General features: G+C 35.3%; 1 protein-coding gene across 4 annotated transcripts in view; it reads right to left on the bottom strand.

Moving 5' to 3' along the window:
- Positions 1-27,809, bottom strand: part of ATG5 (autophagy related 5) — a 103,499-nt gene that overhangs the window by 42,545 nt on the left and 33,145 nt on the right. For all 4 annotated transcript variants that reach the window (XR_004321863.1, XM_032484614.1, XM_014563253.2 and 1 more), the window contains 2 exons: positions 26,832-26,994; positions 1,132-1,226 (listed from right to left, as the gene is read on the bottom strand). Coding sequence is in view for 3 of the 4 variants with exons in the window: in XM_032484614.1 (XP_032340505.1) it covers positions 1,132-1,226; positions 26,832-26,994 (258 nt within the window). In the remaining variant the exon portion in view is untranslated. The remainder of the gene's footprint in view (positions 1-1,131; positions 1,227-26,831; positions 26,995-27,809) is intronic.

Consider the following 27,809-nt stretch of genomic DNA (forward strand, 5'->3'; position numbering starts at 1 on the left):
AATGTCTTTCTGAGTCTGTGATACATTTTATTCAACTAAATTCCACAAATAAAGCACTTTGCTAGACTCTGGGTATGCGTTATGGTACATTACTGTGAAGCCCATGATCTAACAGAATAGCCCCAAACCAGCTATTAATGACTGATGAATGATTTGGTGAATTAACAAATATTCACAAAATTTCAAGATATATCATTTTTAGAAGTGATTAAAAGTCACAGTGACAGCCAGGAGTATAAAATGTTTTTTAAAAAATAAGAATGTCACTGATCTAATTATATAAACCTGTTATATGGCTCCTTTAAGGAACAATTCCAACCAGATGTATAAATTCTCTCAGTCATGCCGTTTTCATTTTGTAGATGAGGAAATGAAGACCCAGCAAGACTCAGTAACCTCCAGTGGCCACATAGCTAGTCAGTGTCACACTTCCCACAGAGCCTTAGAGGTCTCCCTTCTAGTTCAGGGCTCCTGATAGGAAACTCAACTTTTTTCAAGGGAAACTGCTTTAGCCTTTATGTGTCTCAAATATTTTACAACTTTCTGAGCTCAAGAGAGGTTTACACATAGTCACAAATTATCAGACTAGGAAAATGAAGCAAAAAGAAGTCAAAATAATTTTCTACTAGATGAGTAAGACAAAATTATGATCTTGATCTGTCATACACTATTTTTTTCAATAAATAACCTTGATTTACATATGTTTCTGGGACTAACTAGACTGGGAAAAGTCACTTGTTTATAGTATCAGAGCAGAAACAAGAAGGCACAGCATCACTGAAAAGCAAGAAGGTACAATGGGGCAAATCAAATTTCTCATCCCTCTGCACATGTCCAGGTTAGTGCTGTCGGGTATCGACCTTGAGGTTACAAATAAGTTTTAGCAAGCAGACAAATCTGTAAGTACAGAATCTGCGAATAAAGAGGATTGACTGTCTATGTATCAAATATTTCAGTGCAGTCTCTGATTTGATTGCCACCAAAAGAGAGAGAGAGAGAGATCTGGAAAGCCCTAATAAATACTATTCAGTTACTATGCAAACTTAAAAAGAGTTTAGACTAGAGTGCTTCAAGAAGTAAGATGGCCGAGGCTTTTGTAAGTTGCTATTGTTAAAAATGTTTTCTTCCTACCTGATATATTCTAAAAGGGATGTAACGAAATCCATTTTCTTCTGCAGGATATTCCATGAGTTTCCGATTGATGGCCCAAAATTGGTCAAATCTATCTGTAATGATAAATTATTTATTAAAAATGAACATCATAATTTAATATCTCACATGAAGTGATGAAAGTTGTTAAACATCCATCCTCATAGAAACTTCTGAAAGGGCATTATTCATATTACATTTTTTATTGAACTTATCTTCCTACAACTAAACATAAAGCAAGATATAAATTTTTTTCTATATTACTGCTTCCTCCTCTTATATATATCCATAGACATTTTTCCTCATAAAAGAAATCCTAAACAGATTATGACTACTTGTGTCATCGAGGCAAAAAACACCAAGTAGGGACAAATGTGTCAATTCCTTTGGACCTACTCCTACTGTCTAAACTGTGAAGACAGCTTCAAGTGACCTAAATTTTAATCAGAACTTGTGTAAAGAAATAAAGTAAAAAAAAAAAACAAACACAGTACACATTAAACAGCAAAAAGACTAGCTTTGAAAGAAATGTGCAACTGATACAACTGTCAGTTGCAGTTTAATCTCAGACTGATAAACAACCCCTTTTTAAAAATTTCAGACTGGATTTAAAAAAAAAAAAAAAACACTTACCAATGTATAATTCACATACCATAAAATTCACCCTTTTAAAGTATATAACTTAGTGGTTTTAGTATATTCAGAGTTGAGTAAGCATTTCCAATATCTAATTTCAGAACATTTTCACCATCCCTAAATTAAACCCATACCCATTAATAGATATTCTCTTCTCCCCAATGCCCTGAAAATCACAAATCTATTCTAGCCCAGACATTTCACATAAATGGAATCATACAATATGTGATCTTCTTCATCTATTTTTTTTCTTACATGTATTGTAAGATAGATTGGGGGGGGTAATTAGGTTTATTTATTTTTTAATGGAGGTACTGGGGATTGAACCCAGGACCTCATGCATGCTAAGTATGCACTCTACCAGTTGAGCTATACCCTCCCCTACTTCAAGGTTCATTCATGTTGTACCATTTTTCAGAACTTCATTTGTTTTTATAACCAAATAATATTTTATTTTATGGACATACCACATTTTGTTTACCCATTCATCAATTTATGGACATTTGGGTTATTTCCATTTTTTGGCTGTTATGAATAATGCTACCATGAACATTCATGTACAAGTTTTTTTATGGATGTATATTTTCAATTTTCTTGGGTATAATACGTAGGAATGGAATTGCTGAGTTATACGGTAACTGTTTAACTGCCAAATGGTAACTGTGTTTTGAGGAACTACCAAACTGTTTTCCAAAGAGGCTGCACCACTTTACATTCCCACCAACAACAAGGGTTCTGATTTGTCTACTTCCTTGCCAATACGTTACTGTCTATCTTCTTTATTATGGTCATCTTAGTAGGTGTGAAGTGATATCTCCTTAAGGTTTTGATTTCCATTTCCCTAAAGACTAATTATGCCGAGTATCTTTTCCTTTGTTTGCTAGCCATTTACATATTTTCTTCAGAGAAAGGTCTATCAAATACTTTTTAATTGGATTGTCTGTCTTTTTATTGTTATTTTAACAGTTCTTTACGTATTCTGGATTCAAGCCCCTTATTTGATAAATAACTGTTTTTCCCATTCTCTGTGTTATTTTTAGTATCTTTAACTTGCCCAGAATTCTACCTTAAAAAAATTTTTTTTACACAGAAATTTATCTCAGAATCAAATCTATATAAAGCACATGAATACTCCAGAATCTCAGATCAGCCTAGGATTAAAGCATATTCTCTACTACTAGACTCATCTCAACCCAATTTACTGGCAATCTATTTATACTGCTTAAGCCATCATAATTATACTAAAAAAAAAAAAAGTTTAGTTGTTTCTTCTTATACCCCTGGCCTACATGCCTTCTCTACTCTCATCTTCAACTCCAATCTGGGGAAAGACCCTTACTACATTAGAATTAGTAGGACAGGGAATTTAGCACCCAGTTAGTCCAGTGCAATTTCACAGATGACAACTAAGGTCCAGGTCATTATCAGTTTAGTTAAGAACCAAGATCAGACTCTTGGTCTTCTGATTCAAAGTCCACAACCATTTCTGCAGTTGCAACCACAAAATTGGATCTTAATGCTAAGAGTAGCTCCTTTTAACCACCATCCTTTCATATATGAATCAATTATTTATTCAGTGCTTTTTAAAAAGTATCTTTCTACCAACAAGTATCATGTAAGAAAGTGATAGCTAAAATGATTCTTTATGCATACCTGAAATTTTATTCACTGCCTCATCATTAAATCTCTAGCACCTACCACAGTGCATGCATAACATAATCAAAGAATGAAAATAACAGATTACTATGTACATACTTCTCATTAAAAATTTCTGGATTCTAATCCTAGGTGTGAAACTAAATAGCTAGGTAACTAGAAACAACTCAATTGAAAATTCTACCAAATTCACTTACAGATGAAATAAAGGAGTTGGACTAAATAGTTCTAACACCGCTTCTAGAGATAAAATTTTGTAATTACTTAAGACACTCTCTTGATTAAAATATAATTTGTTAAAAACCACGAGCCAATCTTTACTAACTGAAAGATTTATGCTGTTTCTAACAGAGGGCCAAAGCAGTGGTCCTTAACCAGGGAAGATTTTGCTTCCCTGTGGGTCTGGAGACATTTTTAGTCATCACAAATATAAGTGTGTCTTACTAGCATCTAGTGGGTAAAGGACAAGGATGCTCTTAAACACACTACAATGCACAGGACAGCTCCCCACAACCAAGAATTATCTGACTCAAAATGTCAACAAGGCTAGAGGAAGGAAAGTAAACACAAACAAATAATTAAAAGTACAGAAAGGTAACTAGGGAAAAGCTTTCACATACCTATACTGCAAAAAACTAAACTGGAAAAAGGAACATTATTGTGAATATTATCAACTTACTGACTCTCAGCTCCAATTTGCCCTTCAATTTATACAATGGACACATTTCTTTAAGCATCTCTACTGTGACAGTTGCATTAAGCTTTCTCAGTAGAGTGCTGAAAGGATGGTGCAGGAGAAAGGGGTTCCTGCCTGCATGAGCACCCTGAAGACCCCTTGCCCTTATCAGCACCCTGACTGCTGCTGGAGACCCTTATGGGCAGCTGCATTTATGGCTTTCCAGAGCTGCCACTCCCTCTACATGCCTGTGCCACTTGCTGCTGATGGCCTGCACTCCAGATTGTCCTGACTGCCCAGGAAATCCAGACCAGCTCCAATTGGGCAAAACAATGAATTTCTCTACTAATCCAATGGGCTGGAATATACTTTCTCCAATGAGTTCTAAACTTAGCCTTGGGAAGGGGCTCCTTGTAAGTGGGACCTTCCTTATAGCCCTAAAGTACCAGATATGGTTTTCTTATATCTCTGTTACTTTTTAATCAGAGTTTAATAGTCCTGTATATAAAACTTGACCTGTTTAACCCTCTGTATGGTTTCTGTTTCCTGACTGGACCTAATCCAAAACAACTGCGTTTAAAAGGAATAAAGACATAATAAAAGAACTGAATTAATATTAGCTTTTAATTTTCTTATAAAAATGGTATGTTCTTATATAAAATAGGCAATTCTTCAACAATGCTAAAAACATTCCAACCAAGGATAATCAATTTCTGTAAGTCAAAGTTATTAATAAGAAAGACACAACAGAAGGAATTAAAAGAAAATTAGTGCTAAGAGTTTATAACCAAATGTCTTTCACACTGGGTTTTGTAATAGCAGTATCCCTTCTATTTCCTAGTCAGTAATTAAAATAAAATTGGAATAAGGATGTATTGTCAACTTCCTACATATTAATGAATCAAGCACATGCTGACCTGTTACCAAGTAATACTTTGAATACTGGAACTGTTACTAGTTATTGCAATTTAAATAAATTTAGTTATTATTAAATAAATTTAGTTATTTGTTTTATCTGCCATGAAAACAGTAATAAGTAAAAGAAGCACAATGGTGTTTAGCTGTTCATTTTTTAAACTGTAAACATAGGTGAATGCATATCTATTTCAACAACTTTCAAATTAACTTAGTTCTAATTCTAAAACAAAACAACTAAGTAGAAGAAAATTAAAACTAGCAGTAGCTTAGCTTATACAAAGAATGAGATGAAAGATAATTTACACATTTTTTGCCAGAGCAATTAAGAATATGATTGATAAGTTGGTTTATTTTTAAACTTAACATTCATTTAAGACTACCCCATCAAGGACCACAAAATTGAAGGGCTGTTCTATAGAAAGTCAACCTAATGTTTTAAAAAGAAAGATATTAAAAATAGAATTCCTCAAAATCTTGGTGGCCACCAATTTTTTCCTAACTCTCTGCTTAATTAAGCTTTTATATTGCTCTTGGAAATTAAAAGACAGTCCAGGGAAAAAAATTTTTTTTAATTTTTCAAAAGTCCACAAATGACATGCTGGAGAGGCTGTGGAGAAAAGGGAACCCTCCTACACTGCTGGTGGGAATGCAGTTTGGTGCAGCCACTGTGGAAAACAGTGTGGAGATTCCTCAAAAGACTAGGAATAGACTTACCATATGACCCAGGAATCTCGCTCCTGGGTATACATCCAGAAGGAACCCTACTTCAGAATGACACCTGCACCCCAATATTCATAGCAGGACTATTTACAATAGCCAAGACATGGAAACAGCCTAAATGTCCATCAACAGATGACTGGATAAAGAAGGGGTGGTATAGTTATACAATGGAATACTACTCCAGCCATAAAAACCGACAACATAACGCCATTTGCAGCAACATGGATGTTCCTGGAGAATGTCATTCTAAGTGAAGTAAGCCAGAAAGAGAGAAAAATAGATGAGATCGCTCATATGCGGTATCTAAAAAAACAAACAAACAAACAAATAAACAAAACATAAATACAAAACAGAAACAGACTCATAGACATAGAATACAAACTTGTGGTTGCCAGGGGGACAGGGGGTGGGAAGGGACTGGGATTTCAAAATGTAGAATAGATAAACAAGATTGTACTGTGTAGCACAGGGAAATATATGTGGTGGCTCACAGCGAAAGAGAATGTGACAATGAATGTATGTATGTTCATGTATAACTGAAAAATTGTGCTCTACACTGGAATTTGACACACATTGTAAAATGACTATAACTCAATAAAAAAAAATTTTTAAGTAAATAAATAAATAAAGATTTCCTGTGGGGGAGGGTATAGCTCAACTGGCAGAGCACATGCTTAGCATGCATGAGGCCCTGGGTTCAGTCCCCAGTCCCTCCATTAAATGAATAAGTAAACCTAATTAGCACCCCCCCAAATAAAGATCTTAAGAAGCATGAGAAATAAACTGATTACTTTTTATTCTTTGTTCCTCACATGGAAAAAACTGCAGGAAAAAAGTGGCATTTTTACAGGATTAACCCCACTTCAGCTTTAAGAACTCAAGGCAAAGTAATTTTTTAACAGTCGAATGTCACAAACAATGTATGTGTCTACAAGACCCCACAAGAGACATGGAGCACACCTAAGGGACTGCAGGGACTGCAACTCAGCCTCAACTCAGTAATGCGCTATCGCTGGGGGGATGCAACCACAGGAAAGGGGTATAACTCCCTCCACACGCACACCATCCACCTTTCCGCTCTTTAATGTCTATGACGTCAAAAGGAACAGATTTATAGCACCCCAAATAAGTGTCAGATCATGATGACCCATAAAACAGACTTTAAGCCTCTCTTTGAAGAGGAAAGCAAATGGTTGAAAATCAATATTTAAGGGAATCAACTCTTCACAAAACTTTGCATTTATCAATAGTATTATTCAAATCAGTACTACACGTGGCCATGCATTTTATAATATACACGTAGTGTTTTGACCAGAGGCTTTCAAAACTTGTAACAGAAGCATATCCAAGTACAGACCTATTTGAATTAATTTCTTCATGCATATGTAATATATTAAACATCTTTGTAAAGCAAAAGAGGAGGGGAAAAAACCCAGTAATTATTGGTAGGGTGCCAAATACAGGTGTGTTAAAAAAGTGACCTGGTTTTTCAAACTCATCTGTCCTCTGAGTCATCTTTAACAGGACAGTTTGGCTGAAGCAGGGCAGGGAGCATTCTCCGTACGGCAGCACACCCACTGGTGCTGGATGCTGCTCAACAGAAGTACATTCACACATTTCTGAGTCCTTCTGCTTGAGGTTTAAAGTTACTGAGATGTATCTGGTTGGGAGGCCCTAACCAAAGCGAAGAAGGCTTGAAAAGGCTTCAAGGTCCCTGAAAATTCACCATGAAGACAGAAGTAGGCAGGAGCAGCAGGCCAGCCTCTGCTTTAAGGCTGAGAGGAGAACCAATCCAGAAGGCCAATCTTTAATCCTGCACATAAACACTCAGCTTGGTGGTAGGTCTGTACCCTGGGGAATTTATTGTTTGAGTGAATCAAAAGAGCAATAAAATCTAGATCTGAGGAAAATTTTGACCTGCACTATCACTGTCTTAGAATAAAAGGAGAGAAGATATACATAGTAGTCTCCCTTATCTATGGGAACACATTCCAAGACCTCCAGTGAATGTCTGAAACCACAGACAGTACCAAATTCTACACAGACTATGTCTTTTCCTATACCTACATACAGATAATAAGCTTTAATTTATAAGATAGGCACAGTAAAAGAATATCCACATTGCCAGCATCACTAATGCTTTGGGGCCATTAGTAAGTAAGTAAGGGTTACTTGAACACAAGCACTGCAATACCACAGCAGCCAAAGTGATAACTAAGATGGCTGCGTGACTCATGGGAAGGTAGAATATACAGTATGGATACCCAGAAATCATCCCTTATAATTCACATGCCGCGGTGAGTCAGAGAGTGATTTCATCATGCTACTCAGAATGGCGCACAATTTAAAACTTATGACTTGTTTATTTCCAGAATTTTTCATTTAATATTTTCAGACCACGTATGCCAACAGATAATTGAAACCGTGGAAAACGAAATCACAAATAAGGAGGAACTACCAAACTCCTTTGCCCTAAAAAAGAAGTGCTGCAGTCTGGAAAACTGGCATCAAGGAGAGGTATCAGTGCACATTCTTAGAGTTCAATTTTCTCTGTATTCACCACTACAACTTTCATCTAAACCTCTATCATCCCTTAGTTGAACCATCATGACAGCCTCCTAACTGGTCTCTGCCCTTCTACTTGTATCCCCACTCCACAGCATCCAGAGTGCTTTTTAAAACATAAATTGAATCATACCATTAATGAATACATTTCCAAACATTTTTCTAATGGGCCATATGGAATAATGCTTTATAATGTACTTTAACAATATGATTATTTGAAGTTAAGTACTAGAATCATTATTAAAAAGAAAAAAAAAATCCATTGCATCTCCTTATTGGCTGCAACCAGGGCAGACTGCCCCCCAACCCAAGCTCTGCATGCAAGGAACCATAATGCTGGTGATAAAACACCTCCTTCCCAGGAAGCAGGTTCCTTTCAGTTCCACCCCAGCCCCTTGGAATGCAATGGCTTCCTGCACCCCTCTGAGATCTCACTGACTACCAACCTGCTTACTTACTAAAGGTCCAAGTCATGCCATTTTTCTTTTCTGTCCTTAGGAAAAAAAACAAGCTTGTTTTCCATATCATAGTTTTAGCAGCTTGGAATCTAATCTTCACATAATTGCTTCTTCTCATCATTCAAGTCTCAACAGAAGTGTAACCACCTCAGGGAGGATTTTCCTCATAATTCTAGCAAAAGCATTATTCTGTTTTCTTCTAAACACATCACTCTCTGAAATTACCATATTTACGTGTTTAATTATTGTTTCTTTCCCCTCACTAAAATATAAATTCCATGAGGGCAAGGCCTTTGTCTTTAGCCCAGAAAGTTCCTGGCACAAAGTACATCTCAATGAATGTTTGTTAAATGACTAAATAACTAAATAAATGACTGATTTAAGGCAAATGGGGAACAAGAAAAAGAAAGAATCTCAAATGTAGCACAGCATGTGGAAAAAGCAGATATTCTGGAGCCACACTGCCTAGGTTTGCTTTCTAGCTCTGCCATTTAATAGCTGGGAGAGTTAAGTAAGACACTTTTAAACTTGTGTATCAATTTCCTCATTTGTAAAGTCAAGGTATTAATAGTATTCATAAAGTCACTGGAAGGAACAAATGAGTTAACATATGAAAATACAGCAAGACTTGACACCAAGTGCTACATAAGTGTTTTTCCTTTTAGGCTGCCTCAGATTCAACAAGAGAAGATAAGTAAGCTTCTAGATTCAGCAACAAGGTAAGTGAAGGGTCAAAACTGGTGTGGGAAAGTGGTTCTGCCAAAACCCCATCATCACAAGATTGCTGGAGTGTTCAGCCTGGCTCAGGACCAAGGGGTCTGCAACACTCACATGAAATTCTATGTGAACGCTGCCTCCTGGAGTTATGCAACTGAGTGGCCTTTGCTAGTAATGGTGGGGAGAATAAGAGCCATGACACTACCCATCTGTAACATTTTACAGCACCACATTCCCCTTATATCCCCTTCTACTTCCTCCAACCTTTTCAACTACAATCGAAGGCCCTATCTTTTCACCCTGTGGGAACAATTTAGTTGTCTTTTACCTTCCACCAATTTCCAGTGCATTAATCTCCAGCCATATCTGAGGAGTCCTCCAGTCTTGGCAGGCTAACCTGAGTTCCACCTTTACTAATTTGAAGATGTAATAACTATTCCTTCTCAATCCCTCTCTCACCTAACATGTCGAAATTTTAGGGAAGAGAGGATAAGCGTGGTGGGAAAATATTAGGTTTCTTGTTAATGTAGGTAGATGAGAGGCTCACAATTCTTCTATGTTTATAGCATCAGTCTACAAATGGTGCCAGTCGAAACTAGTTACTTTATAAAAGGTTAAAAAAAATTGCTGAAAACGTAAAGAAAAATCATCTTACTAAGTATTGAAAAAAGCAGACTGTAAACTTTAATTTCAACATCACAAGTCAATAAACCAGAACTGCAAGTTTCAACATCTTTAACGTGTTCTAAGAGTAGATCTCAGTAACTGACTTTATTTTTAAGCAGACAGAATTCAATTTCTGTATTCCAACCAATTAAGAAGTTTACTTCAAATTTATTTTGAAATTGGACCAGTAACAACATAAAAGGGATTCAAAATTGTTTAAAAACCCAACTTATTCTATGTGCTCATGTTAAAAAATTAAAAAAAGAAAGAATGATCTTCAATTATATTCAACTATTCACTGATTCTAAAAGACAGTTTTTAAAGTAGCTTATTTGCCAAAAAGAGATTTACAGAGCTGCAGCACATCGGTAGGCCAAGACTAATTAACTAAATGTATTCCTGTCAATCACCTATAGATTTATAGCCAGATTACCTGATTTGTTACCTTTCAAAACTACTGTAAATTGAGAAAATATTTTTCCTCTTAGGTTAAATTACAGTTTATCACTTTCCTAAATTCAGAGGGCCAGAAACAAATTTAACATGTAATCAAGCCCATTTTTACTTCACTGAGAGCACTCCTAAGATAAAAACAAAAATCTATTTTAATTTTTGACAGACCAACAGAGAAAAAGATACTCCATTATATTCACTATTGTCTTTGTAATGTTTACTATGCAGTACAGTCTCTCTTCATTCTCATAAAAATTTCTCATGCTTCTGATGAGAAGTTATAAATAAAATTCTATTAATGATTACTCATCAACAAATAACAAGAGCTTAGAAGTGGGGCAGGGGCGCAGTGGGGGGCACCGGTGGTCACTGGGGATGCAGTCTATCACAACATTGCTCAGCTTTAGCTGCCCACTTAGATCACCTAAGGAGCTTTTTTAAAAAAAAAAGCACTAATGTCAGGGACCCACTCCAGACCAGTTATGTCATTCCCTGGTAACTGTACTTCCTGGAAACTCCAGATGATTCTAATATGTAGCCAGAGTTAACAACTTCCAGATGTAATAAAAAATACATGGACTTTAGAATCAGAGATCTAGGATCAAATCCAGGTCCCCATCTCTTACTAGCTCTGTGAGCTCATTTCCTCATTTTCAAAGTTGATAATATTTATCTAATTTTCGTGAGGAATCACTGAGGTAATGCATATCGGCTTGTGACACTACAGTAATTTAGTAAACGTAATATAATTCCAGGTAAATTCTGTTTCAGATCTGTCTAATCTGTCCATGGTATCTACAAGAAAAATATCCCTTTAAAAGAAGTTCCCAATTTGCAAATAGTTCATATCATGAATCTCCAGTTAGGCAAGGAAGGCAAGGAAGAGAAAAGAAAAAGCAAAACAGCTGATAGAAGTAGTAGTCTACTCAGTCAAGGTTTTACTTCATAGGATCTGCATAAAGTTAAAACTATCAAACTGTTTATTTGCTCCTATTATGTACCTAACTGAGTACTGGGAGTTGTAGAGAATTAAAAAACAAAAACAATGTAATAACCTATAATGAAAAAGAATGTATACACACACATATATATGTATAACTGAATCACTATGCTGTACACCAGAAACTAATAAAACACTGTAAATTAACTATACTTCAATAAAAATATAAAAAATAAAGCCACACAGATCAGCCAAAAAAAAACCAAAAAACAAAAAACAAAAAACCCACACAAAATAAAACAAGTACACAGACTCTTCCCTTCACTTAATACACAGTTGGGGAAGCCAAACTGACATACATAAAATTATCACAATTTCTAATAGTTCTGATTGGTTCTTTATTGTGCATTAGTAGTGTTTGATGGTTCAAGTTCTCCCCACCCACTTTCTTCTCTAATGCTGATGACCAAGTGATGCTTACATAAAAAGCATGTCAGAAATTAGGCTGGTAAAGAAGTGGTATTAAAACAACTCAAGTGATGCTAGAGTGAAAAGTTGTGGGCTCTGATTATAGTAGGACCTCAGAGATCATTTTCATTAATAACATATGTGAACAGAATTTAGCTGATTTTAAAATCCTAGATGAATTTTATGTTGCTTGGTTTTTAAAGCAACTTACTGAGGGAAACTGCAGTTCAAAGTAGGTAAATGATTTGCCTGAGGTCACTGGGGACCAATAGACTCTCAGAGATGCTACCATATCACAGAAAACTTTCAGTTAGACTTCTATAAATAAAAACACTGCTTGCTTGGTAAAACTCCAAGTTGAGTCAATTCAATGACCTATGATTAACAGGAATTGAGAAACTATTAATAAGCAGAATGTTCATATTATCAAAAATTCCAGAGTCCTAAACTTCAAAATTCATGGTAGTGTCAGGTATAACAGTTTACCAAATCCCATCTCCTTTGGCAGTTACAGATGACAAACTGAACAGTCAGCAGTAGGTGCTGCAGAAATACATACTATTTCAACATGTAAATTAAGGCATAATTTTTCAGTTAGAACAAGGAGAAATTCACTGTGATTACTGAAAACATCACTCAATTAGCAACTACCTCTTAAAAACAAAGACAATGATAAGTAAAACTGAAAAATTCAACCATAGTTTAACTTTTAGCTACTAGGATTATTCAGGTGGCATTCACTGCAAAATTTATTATAACAACTCATTCATTGTCAAAACAAAGTTGATTTGTAAAATTATAGACATATGTCAAAAAATAGGAGCCACCCAATATTTTATAAACTATACTACTTCCTACTGAGTTTATTTTGGATTAAATACTATTATTTTAAATGTATTTAGTAGCTTTTCATAATTAGTGATATCCTACAAGGTACAAAAAGTTAATCAGGATTTCTAAGAATTCCAGTAGAAATAAAAATAAAGTTACTAAAATTTGAAATTAGTCTACCAGTGTTTCTCAGCTTATTCACTTACAACTCAAATATCTGAATATCATACAGTATTCCTTCAAGTGTAAGAACACCTAAAAATAAATGATAATAAAAATATTGGGGGAAATTTTCTATATGTAGCCTTTCTCCTTCACTATGTAACTGTCTTCCTTCTCTTTCTACTTCCTAGATATTAGATCTCCACTGAATGCCTTCTCTTCTCTGCTCCTTCTTCCTTATATCCTGAGTGGACAAATAACAATACTTTTTTTCTTGCAAAAATAAGTAAAAGTATGTTTTTATAGTTTTTAAATCACATAAAAATAATGTCACTGTAAAACAAGCAAAAAAGTAAGTGCAAGTTAATATACTCGTAGGGAAAAAAATCAAGAAGCTAGTTAAAGAAAAAGAGGTATACATCTTGAAGTTTAGTTTTGAGTGGCTTATAGTAATTTGAAATAAAGTGAAATCTTTTTGGTTAAATGTTTTATGGAATTTAATTCCAACTAAAAATACCATTAGGGATAGTTTATTGATATTCCTGTACTGGGAAAAACAGAAATAAGCTAGATATGGAAAAGCCCAGGAATTGAGGATAGTGTGGATCTTAAAGGACCCTGTGCGAAGAAATGCTTCTCGAGTAGAAAGCCACTCTGAAGATAATAATCAGGACTTGATGGAACACCTTGCATCTTAGAAAAAACAAATTTGTTTATTTTGCACTCATTTTTTTAAAATGGGCCTTTCTTTTCTAGTTTTCTAGCATTTGGGTTTAAAATCTCACAACTCTCTGAACACTAATTAAAACACTGGCATAGTTTAGTATTTAAATGTACTTTTCACATAAAAAGATTTCTAAATCTTTTATTGAGTTTCTAAAGCAATAAAAGAGAAGAGATATGGAATGAATAATAAGACATTAACACTGCTATAGAACTTCTTTGGTTCAGGAAAAGACGTCATTAATACAAAGAACTGTGACATCCAGAACTCATTATCACAGCCACTAATTAGGACTGGTCTGCATAGGCAGAGATAGAGTAAACAGAATGTCACAGAGATAGCATGAGAGAGTGGAAGGGTAGTGGCTTGAAATTTTAAAATTCTCAATTAAGTAATTTCTAGGTCTCTGTTAAAAGGTGCATGAAATAGGTACCTGAAAATAGGTAACATGCTGGCCAGCATTAATTACAGATTTTGAGCTAAAATGTTTATCTGGCCATCCAGACCCCAGAAGGATAATAAAGCAACGAATGGGTCAGAGAATAGGTAAAAGTTTAAATGAGAGGTAAGAGAGAGGGAAAGATGTGTCATTAACATATTCAGAACTAGATGGAGAGTCACACAGAATGCTGGAGAGGGAGAAGAAAGGCAGCAAAAGAAGGAAAGGAAAAATATAGAAGACACATGTTACTTCAAAAAACGTAAACAATCTTAGTGAAATGACAGCATACTACGGATTCATTTGTCATTTAAGTCACCTCAACAAAAGTAAAATAATCTCTATCACCCAGAAACAACTATAGCTAGGTTTACAACAAAAAGTTCACATGGTTAAGTTTACATATAAAAGTTAACTGGTTAAAATAACTGTTTAATTTGTTTATATATCGAATTTCTTCTGTTTAAAGAATGTAGTTCCAGCCTAAATGAGTCATTATAACAGCTGAAAATACTAGTTCCCCAGGGCTGAGCTAGTGGAACAGATGAGAAATTTCAAAATAACCTGGCCCAAGCTTTAGACTTTCAAACATTATCTTGCAAGGCTGTTATGATGACAGTGATAATTCATGCAAAGTGCCCAGGACAGACTTTAGGGATTTGATAATTGGTCACTGCTATTCTAATGGAGCAGTTTTATCCATTAACTCTACATCGCCTCTCTCTAGAGGAGTGGTTCTCAAATGGGGTGATTTTGCCACTGAGGGAATATTTGACAATGTCTGGAGACATCTTTTAATGTCATGATTGAGAATGGAGAGTAGTGTACTACCGGCACCTAGTGAGTGCACAGAGGCTAGGAATGCTCCCAAACATCCTACAATGCATAGGGCAGCCCCCTCCGCACCCCCTCAACATCAAAGAATTATCCAGTCCAAGATATCTAACAGTGCCACGGCTGAGAAATCCTGGTCCACAGCAGTGGTTCTCAAACTTCAGTGCATCACAATTACCTGGAGGGGTGCTGAACCACAGGCTGCAGGGATCTATTCCAGAGTTTCTGATTCAGTTGGTCTAGGACGCATTTCTAATCAGTTCCCAAATAATGCTGATGATTCTGTCCCATTGTCTACACTCTGAGAAACACTGCTCTAAAGAAAAGTGATGTGGAGCTAATCAATAAAAAGAATTAGGAAAGTAAGTACACCTGGGGTTTTCGGTCCTCTTATGGAGGTGATACTAAGTTTCAAAACAAAAGATTCCTTTAAAAACAAAACCAGTTAAACTATATATGCACATTATACCTTGACACAGGTTTTGACAATGATTTTTTCAATCTGACACTAAAAGCAAAAGCAACAAAAGCAAAAACAAGCAAGTGGAATTACATCAAAATAAAAAGCTTCTGCCCAGCAAAAGCAGCCATCAGCAAAATGAAAAGGCAACCTACTGAATGGGAGAAAATATCTGCAAATCATATACCTGATAAGGGATTAATATCCAAAATATATAAAGAACTAATATGACTCAACAGCAAAAAACCAAATAATCCAATTTAAAAATAGGTATAAGAACGGAATAGACATTTTCAAAGACATATGAATGGCCAAAAGGTAGATGAAAAGTGCTCAACACCACTAATCATCAGGGAATGCAAAACAAAACCACAATGAGATATCACCTCACACCTGTGAGAATGGCTTTTATCAAAATAATATGAGATAAGGGTTGGCAAGGATATGGAGAAAAGAAAATCCTTGTGTACTGCTAGTGAGAATGTAAGTTGGCGCAGCCACTGTTTTAGTTATTTCTAGGTATTTTATAACTGGAAATCTGTAAGGTACAGCATGGTGATTACAGGTAATAATACTGTATTGCATATTTGAAAGTTGCTAAGAGTAGATCTTAAAAGTTCTTATCATAAGAAAAAAAATTTTTTAACTACGTAAAATGACAGATGTTAACTAGACTTATTGTGGCGGTGATCACTACTCAATGAATACAAATATTGAATCATGTTGTACATCTGAAACTAGTCTAATGCTATACGTCAATTATAAAATTTATTAAAAACTAAAATAAAAAGATAAAAACAAAATAAATTAAACTACATATGTATATATATCTGTGTATGTGTGTGTGTTTGTGTGTGTATACACAGTCTATTTTTTTTAAAGAAGAAAGAGGAATCATGCTGTAAATTCAAAGAATAATTACAGGTTATGACTCCAAGCATGAAAATCATTGACTGGACAGATGTTCACATTTCCTCTTGTATATAGTGTACAAACATTCATAAGGAAAAGCTTCTTGAATCTTCCTAAACTTAACTTGCAAAAAAGTGACAGTAAGTTAGAAGGTATAAATTTTTTTTAAGTTTTTTTAACTGGACCAAAGATAAATAAAAGATATGATAAGGTAGGCTTTTTTTACTGTAGATGATTTGAAATTTCATTTGAAATGACATTACAAATTAAACCTGTATATTCCTACAAAACTAACAGTTCACTAAAAATATTTTCAAATACTGGTCAGAGTTCAGACTGAAGTATAAATCTAATCTTATAGATTTATACATATATCAACAGGAACTCTTATACAGAAAAGTATTTTCTACCATTGATTAACTCTGGGACATATGACCATTCACTGTTATTAATAGACTCTTTCCAACCAACTTATGTTAGTATAATTTGTAGTGTATTATGAAATAACTGTTTTCAACAAGTTTGATTATCCCTGATGTTCACTGCCAAGTATACCCAAAGCACTGTAAGAGGCTATGATCCAGATTACTACCAAATTTATTTATTCATTTAAATCATGCAATTTCCAAGAACACTCTTTCTCCAGAAGCCAAGCAAAGTATCTTTACGGTTTTATATTAAAAGACAAACACATAAACTTTTTAGGTTTCCATCATTATTTCTAATTACAGAAAGCAGAATGCCAAGAGACTGATTTAAAACATGTAATATAATACAGTAAAATGCTTGTTTGTTCCACAGTAAAACTTAACTAAATGCTCAAGCAGGTTACAAATTTGCTTTAAGCAGATTTCTCACAAAGTTGTAGATTCTTGAATGCCACACACAGTTTCAGACTGAAGCTATTCACCTTATTTACTGTACTGCAGACAAAACAGTAATGGAAATGACTAATTTAGCTATATGCTGGAAAACGGCACACCACAATTAGTGGATATAAAGAATTGCCAAACATCCGGAACACATGGGATTGCTCCATATTCACTGCTTTGTATCACTGGGACATTAACTGTCATATCCTTTAAGATGAAATAACAAAGAGGCACTTATTGTGAAAGTAAATGAGTATGAAATTAGAAGATGCAGCATTTGATTCAAATCTATTAAGCTTTCTTCATCTACTGACACACAGTCACAACACTTAATTTTAGCACCATCTACTTCAATGCATCTCCATGTGAATATCTCAGAGACATTTCAAACTTTAAACTTTAAAGCTGACCATCTCAGTTTGGCTTTGTTCCCCATTCCAAACATATTCTCTATCTAGTTATTTCATATCACAGTATAAAGTACCATTACCCATCTGCTGCCTAAGTCAGAAGCCAGGAATGATTCATTCTTTTCTTTCACTCTAAACTTATATACAATCCAACAAGAGATTCTGTCAATTTTACCGCCTAAAAATCTCAGATTTATTGACTTCTCTCCATCTCTATCATCATCATCTTAAAGGCCACCATCATCTTGTACAGGACCTACTACTACAGACTCTCTACTACCACTCTTGGCTCCCTCTATTCCATTCTCCATTCAGCAGCTAGAATGTCCTCATCATATTCTGCATCTCATCATTAAACAAATCCTCCATTGCCTTCCCACTGCATTTAATATCTAAATTCTTCTCCTTAACTTAAAATGCTACTCATATTACCTAGCTCTTCCCCGTATCTTCAACCTCGTCTCATGTCATCCTTCCCTCTTGGTCACTGGCCAAGATACATTGGCCTTCTTTCTATTCCTTGAAAAGTACCAGCTTTTTGGGGGGTTTGTTTGTGCTTTCTGGAAACATGCCATTCCCTAATATGACTAGTTCCTTCTCATCCTTAAGATTTCAGCTTAAATATCATCTTCTCAAAGAAGTCTTCTATAACTACCTTAATATAAACAGGTCCAATCCCTAATGACCTCTATTCTTAGAACTTCATTACTTTCAAAATAGTGTAAGATCACTGCCAAAAAGATCCTTTCTGTCCCACGAGACTTATAAAAAGAATCAGAATATAGAAAAGTGATATTTTTGCTACAGAGAATGGTCTCATAGGTAGAGGGAAAATAAGCAAACACACTTGAAGAGAAGGGTATCCTAGGGGGAAAAAGCCTATTCAGCTACCACTTTTGATAAAAGCTTACAAATAGGATTATGTTCTTCAAAAGTACGGTATATTCCCCCACCTCAGGGCCTTTTCCTTTGCTGCTCCCTTTGCCTAGGAAGGTATAACTAACCTCAGATAAATGCATGGTCCTGCTTCAGGTCTTCATTTAATGTCATCCAATCAGTGAGGCCTTGTGTGAGTTTCTGATTTAAAATAGCAATGCCCTCTCCCAACACAGTCCTTTCTTATTTTTCCCTGCTTTTTCTTCCATAGCACCCATGTGGCACATACGTATTTTATACTTATTGTCTGTCTCCTCCACCATAATTTAAGGGTCGTAAGGGTGGGAAACTCAGTCTGTTTTGTTCACTTCTTTCTATCCAGTATGAATTCAATAATGATCTGTTCAATGAATTAACATTAAAATGACACCCACAAAAGATGAGCCAAGTTATAGCAGGAATCTGATGGTTAATTTTATGTGTCAACTTGACTAGCCACAGATGCCCAGATTAAACATTAATATTTTGATCATAATGATATACTTATAAATAAAATAGCTGTCAGGGTATTTTGGGATGAGATTTTAGCATTTGAATACGTAGAATTTCAGTAGACTGCCCACCCCAGTATGAGTGGGCGTCATTAAATCAGTTGACAACCTGAATATGACAAAACAAAAGGCTGAGGAAACAGGAATTCTAGCCACCCCTCCCACCCAGCCAACCCCTGGTTTCCTGCCCCATTGCTTGAGCTGAGACATCTCACGATTTCCTACCATTGGATTTATACCAACAGCTCCCCTGGTTCTCGGGCTGGGGATTTGGACTGAATTACAGCACTTTCCTGAGTCTTCAGCTTGCAGATGGCAGATTGTGGGACTTCTAAGCCTCCAAAAATCACATGAGCCAACTCCTCATAATAAATCTCCATATATACCTATATAGCTACCAATGGATGGATGGATGGATGGATGGATGGATGGATAGACAGACAGATAGATAGATAGATAGACAGATAGATAGATTCTATTTCTTTGGAGAATCCTGACTAATAAAAGGAACATGTAAGAAGAATGGCAGGAAGGTCAACAGTAAGCACAAGATAAGAGCTATTTAAAAAAAAAAAAGGAAAAGCAAAACAAGCTCTATAAACCATGTCTGGCAAAGAAAGAAGGAACACATGGAGAACACTATTGGGAAAGATGGTATCATATTAAGAGATAACAAAACGAAAGCTCAACTATTCAACTTCTGTTTAGCTTCCATTTTCTCCAACGACAGAATGATTTTCAAAGAAGAAAGTGTGAAATTCATAGCTAAAGTAAAAATGATGCTTCAGTAGGCTCCGACATAACAGCACTCTGCTTTAAATTAATGCAAGCCTTCAGATAAATGGAAGTTACTCCAGAGGACACTAAAATAACTTCAAAGGTAGAATTACAAAACCAATGGCAATAATCTTACGAAACAATGGAAAATGAGAGAGGTGCCTGAGGTCAGCAGACAGGCCAATGTTTTAACCTAAAAACATGAATGGATTTCATCAACTGGTAAGCCTGATGTCAATCTTTAGCAAAGTTTTAGAATGTTTTTGAGCATTCAGAAAGAAAAGGAGTAATGAATAGAAATTAGCATAAACTTTTAAATATGTACAGCATCAAAGTGATCTATGTTCCTTTTTTATGATAGTATTAAGGGACTAGGTATCAAAAAAGTGAGTTATCTAAATGTAACAATATAATAAAGATCTATTTGTGGACATGTGTAAGCTGGATAAGTGTAGTTAGGATAGCGCAGCAATTTCTGAAACGTCTGGGAACCAAATACGACCAAATACTAACCAAATACTAAGTCCTAGCAATTCTACACCTCAAATATCTCTCAAAACTGTCTGCTTCTCTCTACCCTCAAAATTGCCCTGTAGTCTGAAAAATTCACTGCTACCTAACCACTGGATTGGACCCCTGCTCAGTCTTTTAAAATGCTGTATTTGTTCCCTTCTAATTCATTAACCACACATCAGTCAAAGAGATGTCGTAAAAAAGAAAATCTGATTCTGTTAAATTCCTGCTTTCAGTGGTCCCCTATCTACCCCCACCTCACTCCCTGGAGATTAAGTTCAATATCGTTAAAATGTCCTGAATAGATGGGGCCTCTGACTACTTGGAGTGTTATCTACTTGTCACTCTCAATCTTGATCCTCATGCTCTAGTCACAACAGCCTTCTTAGAGTTCTCAGAATTTATTAAGCTCTTTTCTGCTTCTCAGCCTAATCCAGATTGTTCTCTGTGCCTGGAACACTTTCATCACAACCACAATGCTCTCTATCCCTTCCTTTACAACTCAAGTTATAAATGTAATAATTATTTAAAGGCTGTCTGTTTAAGGTCTGCCTCCCCTACTAGACTACAGATTCTGAAGGAAGGAATCATGGCTGACATACTCATCACAGTGTCCCCTATGCCTAGCACAGTGCCAGGCACACTGCAGATTCTTGAAATTGGCTAATCTATACTACCAGGATCTGGGGGTGACTCTCCTATAATGAATGTTGTGTCCAAGACTTGATTAAATAACAGAATATAAAATCTGTGAAGAATATAAATCTGTGAGCAATATTTGTGGCACTGGATTAAAGAAGAAAAGTATCTATAAACTCAAAATGGGGGAGGGTCAAGAACAGACAAAACAAAACCAACCAGATACTGATAATTGCTGAGGCTGAGTGATAGGTATGTAGGGTTCATTTTACTATTTCTCTGCTCTTATTTATACAATGTGATCCCAGTGTTCTTACAACTGATAAATATCTGAATTTTTCTAAAGGACAGGAAGCTTACCAAATAGTGACCTTTTACTGAGACAAAAGGTTCAAGAAGAGTGCTCATGCAGTGCTACTGACAGTTCTAATCTGCAATCTCCTTCCACACACATACACATTAGAATAGTACCTGACACTGTGCTGACATCGCATAAACTGGAGCTTCAAGATACAGAGTAAAGTCCAAAAATCTCTTCTTTCTGTTTTAGTAGTCTTTCTATTTCACCACATTTACTTCTGCAAAGTTATCTATTACCTTTTACCTAAGTCCTGATTAAAAGGGCCAGGCAGGAAGGGAGAGAAAGGGGGAGAGGGAAAGAGAGAGAGAGAAATAATAAACAATTCTTCCAAGAAATCCTCTGGACTCAATTAAAAATATCTAATCGTAAGAATTCACGTGCAAGTGATTACTACCGGAGAGTCCTTGAATTTGAGTCTTGTAAGGTATCACTATCTTGACATTTGTAAAAACACTCCAGCTTAGAGAGAAAAGTGATCTGCCACAGCCACACAACCAACAGGAGATAAGCAAAGTAAAGATTAGGTCCAGTGGTCCTTCTCAAACCAACAGATTCTCAGTCCAATATTTACACTACCGTATGCAACTGATCAAAGCAATGCAATCACAACCCAACTGTCTCTATCATACAAGTCTCCTAGAACCACTGTGTTTCCTTTACATCATCTATCAAGCAAAAGTATTCTCAAAACGTTACGACTTGTCATAAAAATCACCTTTAGTTCATCACTATTTCCCCTTAAAAACCAATTTTAAGTTAAAATGGTAAACTATCAAACAATTGATTTCTCTAAAAAATTACTTAGCTCAAAAAGATTAACCACACTTCAGAAACAATGTAAACTTTCAACATATTTAGCAGTCAAAACCTGCATTTATTTGAAGGTCTATGGAATTTATTTGATGCCACCTTTTCTTTTTTCGGTACACTCAGAAAACCAAAGCTGAAAACTAAGTCACACATTATGTTAAAAATATTTTTTAGAGATTCCCTCAGATCTCTAGCTTATTAAAAAAAAACAGCGTTTATTTAATAGAAAATAGACTGCAAATATAGTGACATGTACCTCATAAATAATAAAATTGTTACTTTCTTTTCTTTGTTTGTGGTCATTAATTTTGTTTCACAGGGAGGTTGAATACTTTTATATCTAAAATGAAAACCCATAAAAAGTACTGAAAGGCACAGTGTGTCTTAAATGAGTTTTCTTGGTTTCAAAAGCTTTTCTTATTTCTCTTTTACAGAGATCTGAAAAATTAAAATTAGCATTTGAAAGTATACCAAAATTGTTTAAATCATTTACTTATGCTATACAGGTGTAGTTCTGAATGAAATAAATTTACCATCTGCTTTGTCTTAATTCTGACCAATTTACAATTACATTAACCAGCAGGTGAAATATCTTTACCCTCACAAAGACTCTTTCGGATGGAGAAATTCTTAAACATAAAATCTACTTACATAATTAAAATTTTAAAAAGCACTTCCTCTATTTTATAGTAATATTAAACCATTTATAAAAATTATTTAATATTATTTCCTTATTGTATTAGAAAGGGATAAAATAAAGGAGTCATTCAGTCAATATTTATTTTGCCCACTCTGTGCCTGACATACTAGGCGCTCAGGATAAAAGAAATGCATGATACACTCTAAGAGAAATTTCATATTTTAGCAGAATAAATAAACCATATCAGAGTGTGAAATATGAAAGCAAAAATGCATATGAATGGACAAGGAGCCACAACAGCATGAAAACAAATAGTTCTGCCACCACTTGGCTGTAAGCTTCATGAAAACAGGGTCCACGTTTGTTCTATCACCACTGGATGATCACTAGCTCCTAGGACAGTGTCAGGCACATGTTAGGTGTTCAATAAATATTTTATTGGCTTAAAAAAATGACAGAGGGAAGGCTTCACTTAGAGGGTGACAATAGAGGTGAACATTAAAACATAAGTATGAGTTAAATAGACAAAAAGGGAGGGATAGGTTATTCTAGGCAGATGCAACAGAAAGAACTACTATACCCACCCTTCACCAGTTTACCATAATGTAGGTAACATTCAGCATTGTACTCCAAAATATATCTTCTACAAACAACCTTTTCCTAGCTAAAGATTTCCTAAATGAATATTTCAATTTTAAAAAGCAGAAAATAAACTACTGAGGTCTCCACAGGATACCACACACAGGATCCTGAGTGTGTAAACTCAATCATTACCAGTACCAATAAAACCAAACATAACAGCTACAAAAATAACTTATAACTAAACATAAAAATGGAGTAAAGTACATTTTAACTATATACCATTCTAAGTTAGATTCAATGCAACTCAATTTGAAAAGTAATTAAAATTTAACTTAATAAAGATAGCTAAACAGTCATATATCCAAGAAGAATGTGAGCTAACACAAAAACAGGAAAAAAGGGAGTTTTATGCCAAAAAATAGCAATGAAGGCAGTTATTATACCAAGTCTGATACATCAAGTTGTGTCAAGTTCTGAATGTGTGACACCGTGAGTCGTGCTTTAGGTCACAGCAGGATAAATACGAGTTATTGGTTTAGTCAGCCTTCTATAGGCTGGCAAATGTTTTCTAAAAGGGTCAGAGGTAGGAAATATTTTAGGCTGTGGGCCACATGGTCTTTTTCACAACTATTTAACTCAGCTGTTGCAGCATGAAAGTAGCCACAGATAATATATAAATGCCTGGATATGGCAGGGTCTGACAAATCTTTCTTGAACAAAAACAGGTGGCTGGCCCATGACCATAGATTGCAAACCCCTATTCTAGAGTCTCAAAGTGACTTTTCAACAATTCTCTTTATCAAGAGAGCTTTACCTCCTTTCAAACACTTTCACATAAACTGTATTAGTGTTTCACTAAAATCTCTAAAGACACCTATAAGAAACACATAGCAGAGAGTCTCTTGTCTTACAGATAAAGAAACTGAAGCTAAAAGAGATTGAGTGACTTGCCCTAAGGAGCTACCAGAAGAGCTGAGACTAAAAACCAGGTCTTTGTTGTTTTCACAGCTCTTAACAATCACCCTCCACACCCAGTCCTCCAATGCCTCAACTGAAACACTTCAATCATTTTTAGAATCCTCTGCTGAATCCCTGAGCTCTCTATAGCTGACTCACCATGCTCACAATAAATTTTAAGAACATCTACTTAAAAGTCCATCTAAATTATTTAAATTCTGAAGCCAAATTGTTCTTAGATCCCTTTTCTCTTTAGAAGATTCCTGTCTTCCATTTAAGCTATCTTCGTATTCACAAGTCTCCTAAAATGTCACTTCATCCTCAAATAGCCAGCAAGGAAAAGAAAAAAGTACACATTCTTAAGGGGTTTTAAACCCTTTTGATCACTTAGTAAGAATTTGTGTACTCAGTACTATAAATGAGGTGACAGGCCCGGTGCCTACCTTTGCAAAACTTATAATCTAGTTAAGAAATACCAGAGTTACAAATATGAAACTGAGGAACAACTTCATGTAACTCAGGTCAAATCTAAGAAACCTAAAAGAAATGAGAAAACTTAATTTATAGGACACATTGTCATAAAATATGTATCTTTTGTACTACTAAAGTCACAGATAATGCCCTATATTTTGCATAAAGTTTAACACATGCTAAATAACTGAAAACACCTCTTTGACATGGTAATAATATAATCCAAAAGATAAAACTGTATCACATTTTCTTAAATTATGTTTCTTTAGGGGGAAAGAGGAAGGCCTTCTCTTTTATTCTAGTTGTTGCCATGTAAGAGCAGCTTATATTGTACTAACTCCATGTCCAAAAACAATTTTAAAGATGGGCAAAATACAGGCAGTCCTTGCTTTGCACAATAGTGCTGGACTGGAAAAGTGACCATGCAAGATGAAGACATGCAAAGTGATCTCAATAATTAATGGGAACAATTATGATTGTTCTGTGATCTTTTAAAAAATTGTCAAAACACCCAAAACTTTCTCTGATGGTTATAACTGTATAGGAAAATGGAAAAAGTAAAACTAATTTAGTAAACTGTATTTAATAGTACACTAATTAAAACATTTTAAACATGGAGAAGTAAAGTGTTTAATCTCTTTGTAAAAATCTTAAGCATAGTTTGAACAGTGCTTACTTTCCTGACATATAACTTACAAGCAAGCATCTTTCCTAAACCTTGGTGAATTGTCATACTCCTTTCTAAGATGGGAGTTTCTAATTTCCAACATGTTATTTGCACTTTCAATGTCATGAAACATCTCTGCTCCTTTAATGCGGTATTTTATGCCAGCATCACTTGCTCTGGAATAACTTCACCCTTTTTCATCACAACCACTTTCCTCATTTGTGTGGAAGAGTTTGCCTTCACTAAATTTTCTTGCGGCTGCATACCTCAAGTCTCTCAAATGGTGGGAGGGTCAACACTGCCACAGTTAGCTACGTCTCTATAATTCCATTACATTCGATTCAAATTTCACTTCCAGCATTATCACTTTTTGTTTCTTTGTTATACTTTGATCTTTCTTGGCTGATTCCCCCCTTTGATTATCCACTTTTACAAAATGTCATGCGGGCTTATGAATGGATAGAAGGAGGCAACACAACTACATACTTTGCTGTCTGTGGGTGAACTAAATAATGGCTACATAATGACGATTCACTGACAGGCACTGAAAGAAGTGACATGATTAGCCACTGATCACAACACTTATCTGTTGTTACATAATGACTGGACTGAAGAGCTAACAATAAAGTTTGCACTTTACATAATTATTCACAGTTAATATACCATGGCAAATGAAATTTGAGCCATATTGTTGGAAACTGGCATTATTTAACTAAAGCATGTTAACTGATATCCATACAGAGTTGACCCACGCAAAGTGCATACAGAACTGTCTAAAGGTACTAGAGGTCAAACTGCAGGCAAGATTAAGGAGCTATGATCTCTAGGAGATGGAGAATACAGAGGTATGTTGTAGATTTCCCTCAGCTTTTTCCTTGGGTTTATTTTCTCAATCCCAGCCAGAAGAGAGAGAATCTGACCACAAAGGAAGGCTTACTGTTCTAAGAAAGCAGAGATTGGAGTTCGTGCCCTAAGCAAGCAGAGGTATTTTGGTTCACACACGGGGTATTCAGTTGCAATTCCAGAAGGATCATGACTACGAGTAAGGGCACTTTTTCCAGAAGCTAAACACAGGAAGTTTATACTGTCTTATGTTATGGGCATGGCAATCAGTTTAATGCTAGAGAATCCAGGAAGAAAGGGAAGCTGGAAGGGTACAATGTAAGGGATGACCAAAGTAGCTTCTCTGTGAAATTCCGTGCAAAGAGGCTGGAATTTAACCTTGTACCATCAATCCTAAGATGTACCAATCACTCACAGGATTACAGTTACTTCATACTTCATAAAGTGGTATCATGAAATTAAATGCTGCTATATTTACCATTTTGTAAACCCATCCAGAGTTGCTTATGATCTTTTTTCTGCATTTCATTGATTACTTGACTTTTGTGCTTTAAAGCATCAGCTTCTTTCACACAGGACATAAAATGAGCTTCAATTACATCCTTAGATGGACAGTGCAGAAGGTCCTTTTCTGGAAAACTCTATCAAAGAAAAAAAACATATACATATAAAATAGGTACACACATTACAAAACTAGCTTCCTAAAGAACTGCTGTCCCCCAATTTTCCAATATTTTAAGCAAACCATCTATTGCTTTCGCAATAAAGATTTCAGTGCAATTCCAAGCACTTTTTAAATTAACTTTAAAATCTTAAGCTGCCTGCCATATTTTGTATTTTTCACAAATAATCCTTATGTAATATGGCATGTATTTATAACAACATGAAAAAAGATATGAAAGAGCAATAATTTTTAAAACAGCTTTTTGACTGACTATACCTAGTGTTGACCAGAATGTGGGTGGAAATATAAAATGGTACAACCACTCTGGAAAAGAGTTTGATAGTTTCTTTTAAAAAGTAAACATACACCTACCATCTGATTCTGTCATTCTACAACTAGGTATTTACTTAAGAGAAATAAAAGCATTATGTCCACAAAGACTTGTATATGAATGTTTATAGCAGCTTTATTTGTAACAGTAAAATAACAGGAAACTTAAATGTCAACAGGTAAACAAATACATAAACTGCGGTATAAACTTATCAAAGTGTACACTTTTAACATGTATAGTCTGCTGTAGTACACTTAGAGCTTAACAAAACTGTTAAAATTTAAGGTCAAATAGCTAAATTTACATCCTATACCTTCACTCGGTCTTTTAGGCAGTTGAGGTGATGATCACTGGACAAATAAGCAGTTATGTAAATCAGATGACTAACACACTTTTCACTGAAAAAAGATACTAACAATAATAGCTAACTCTAACTGAACACTTAGTATGTGACAGACATT

Source organism: Camelus ferus, chromosome 8 (genome assembly GCF_009834535.1).
Source record: "Camelus ferus isolate YT-003-E chromosome 8, BCGSAC_Cfer_1.0, whole genome shotgun sequence".
NCBI lineage: Eukaryota > Metazoa > Chordata > Mammalia > Artiodactyla > Camelidae > Camelus > Camelus ferus.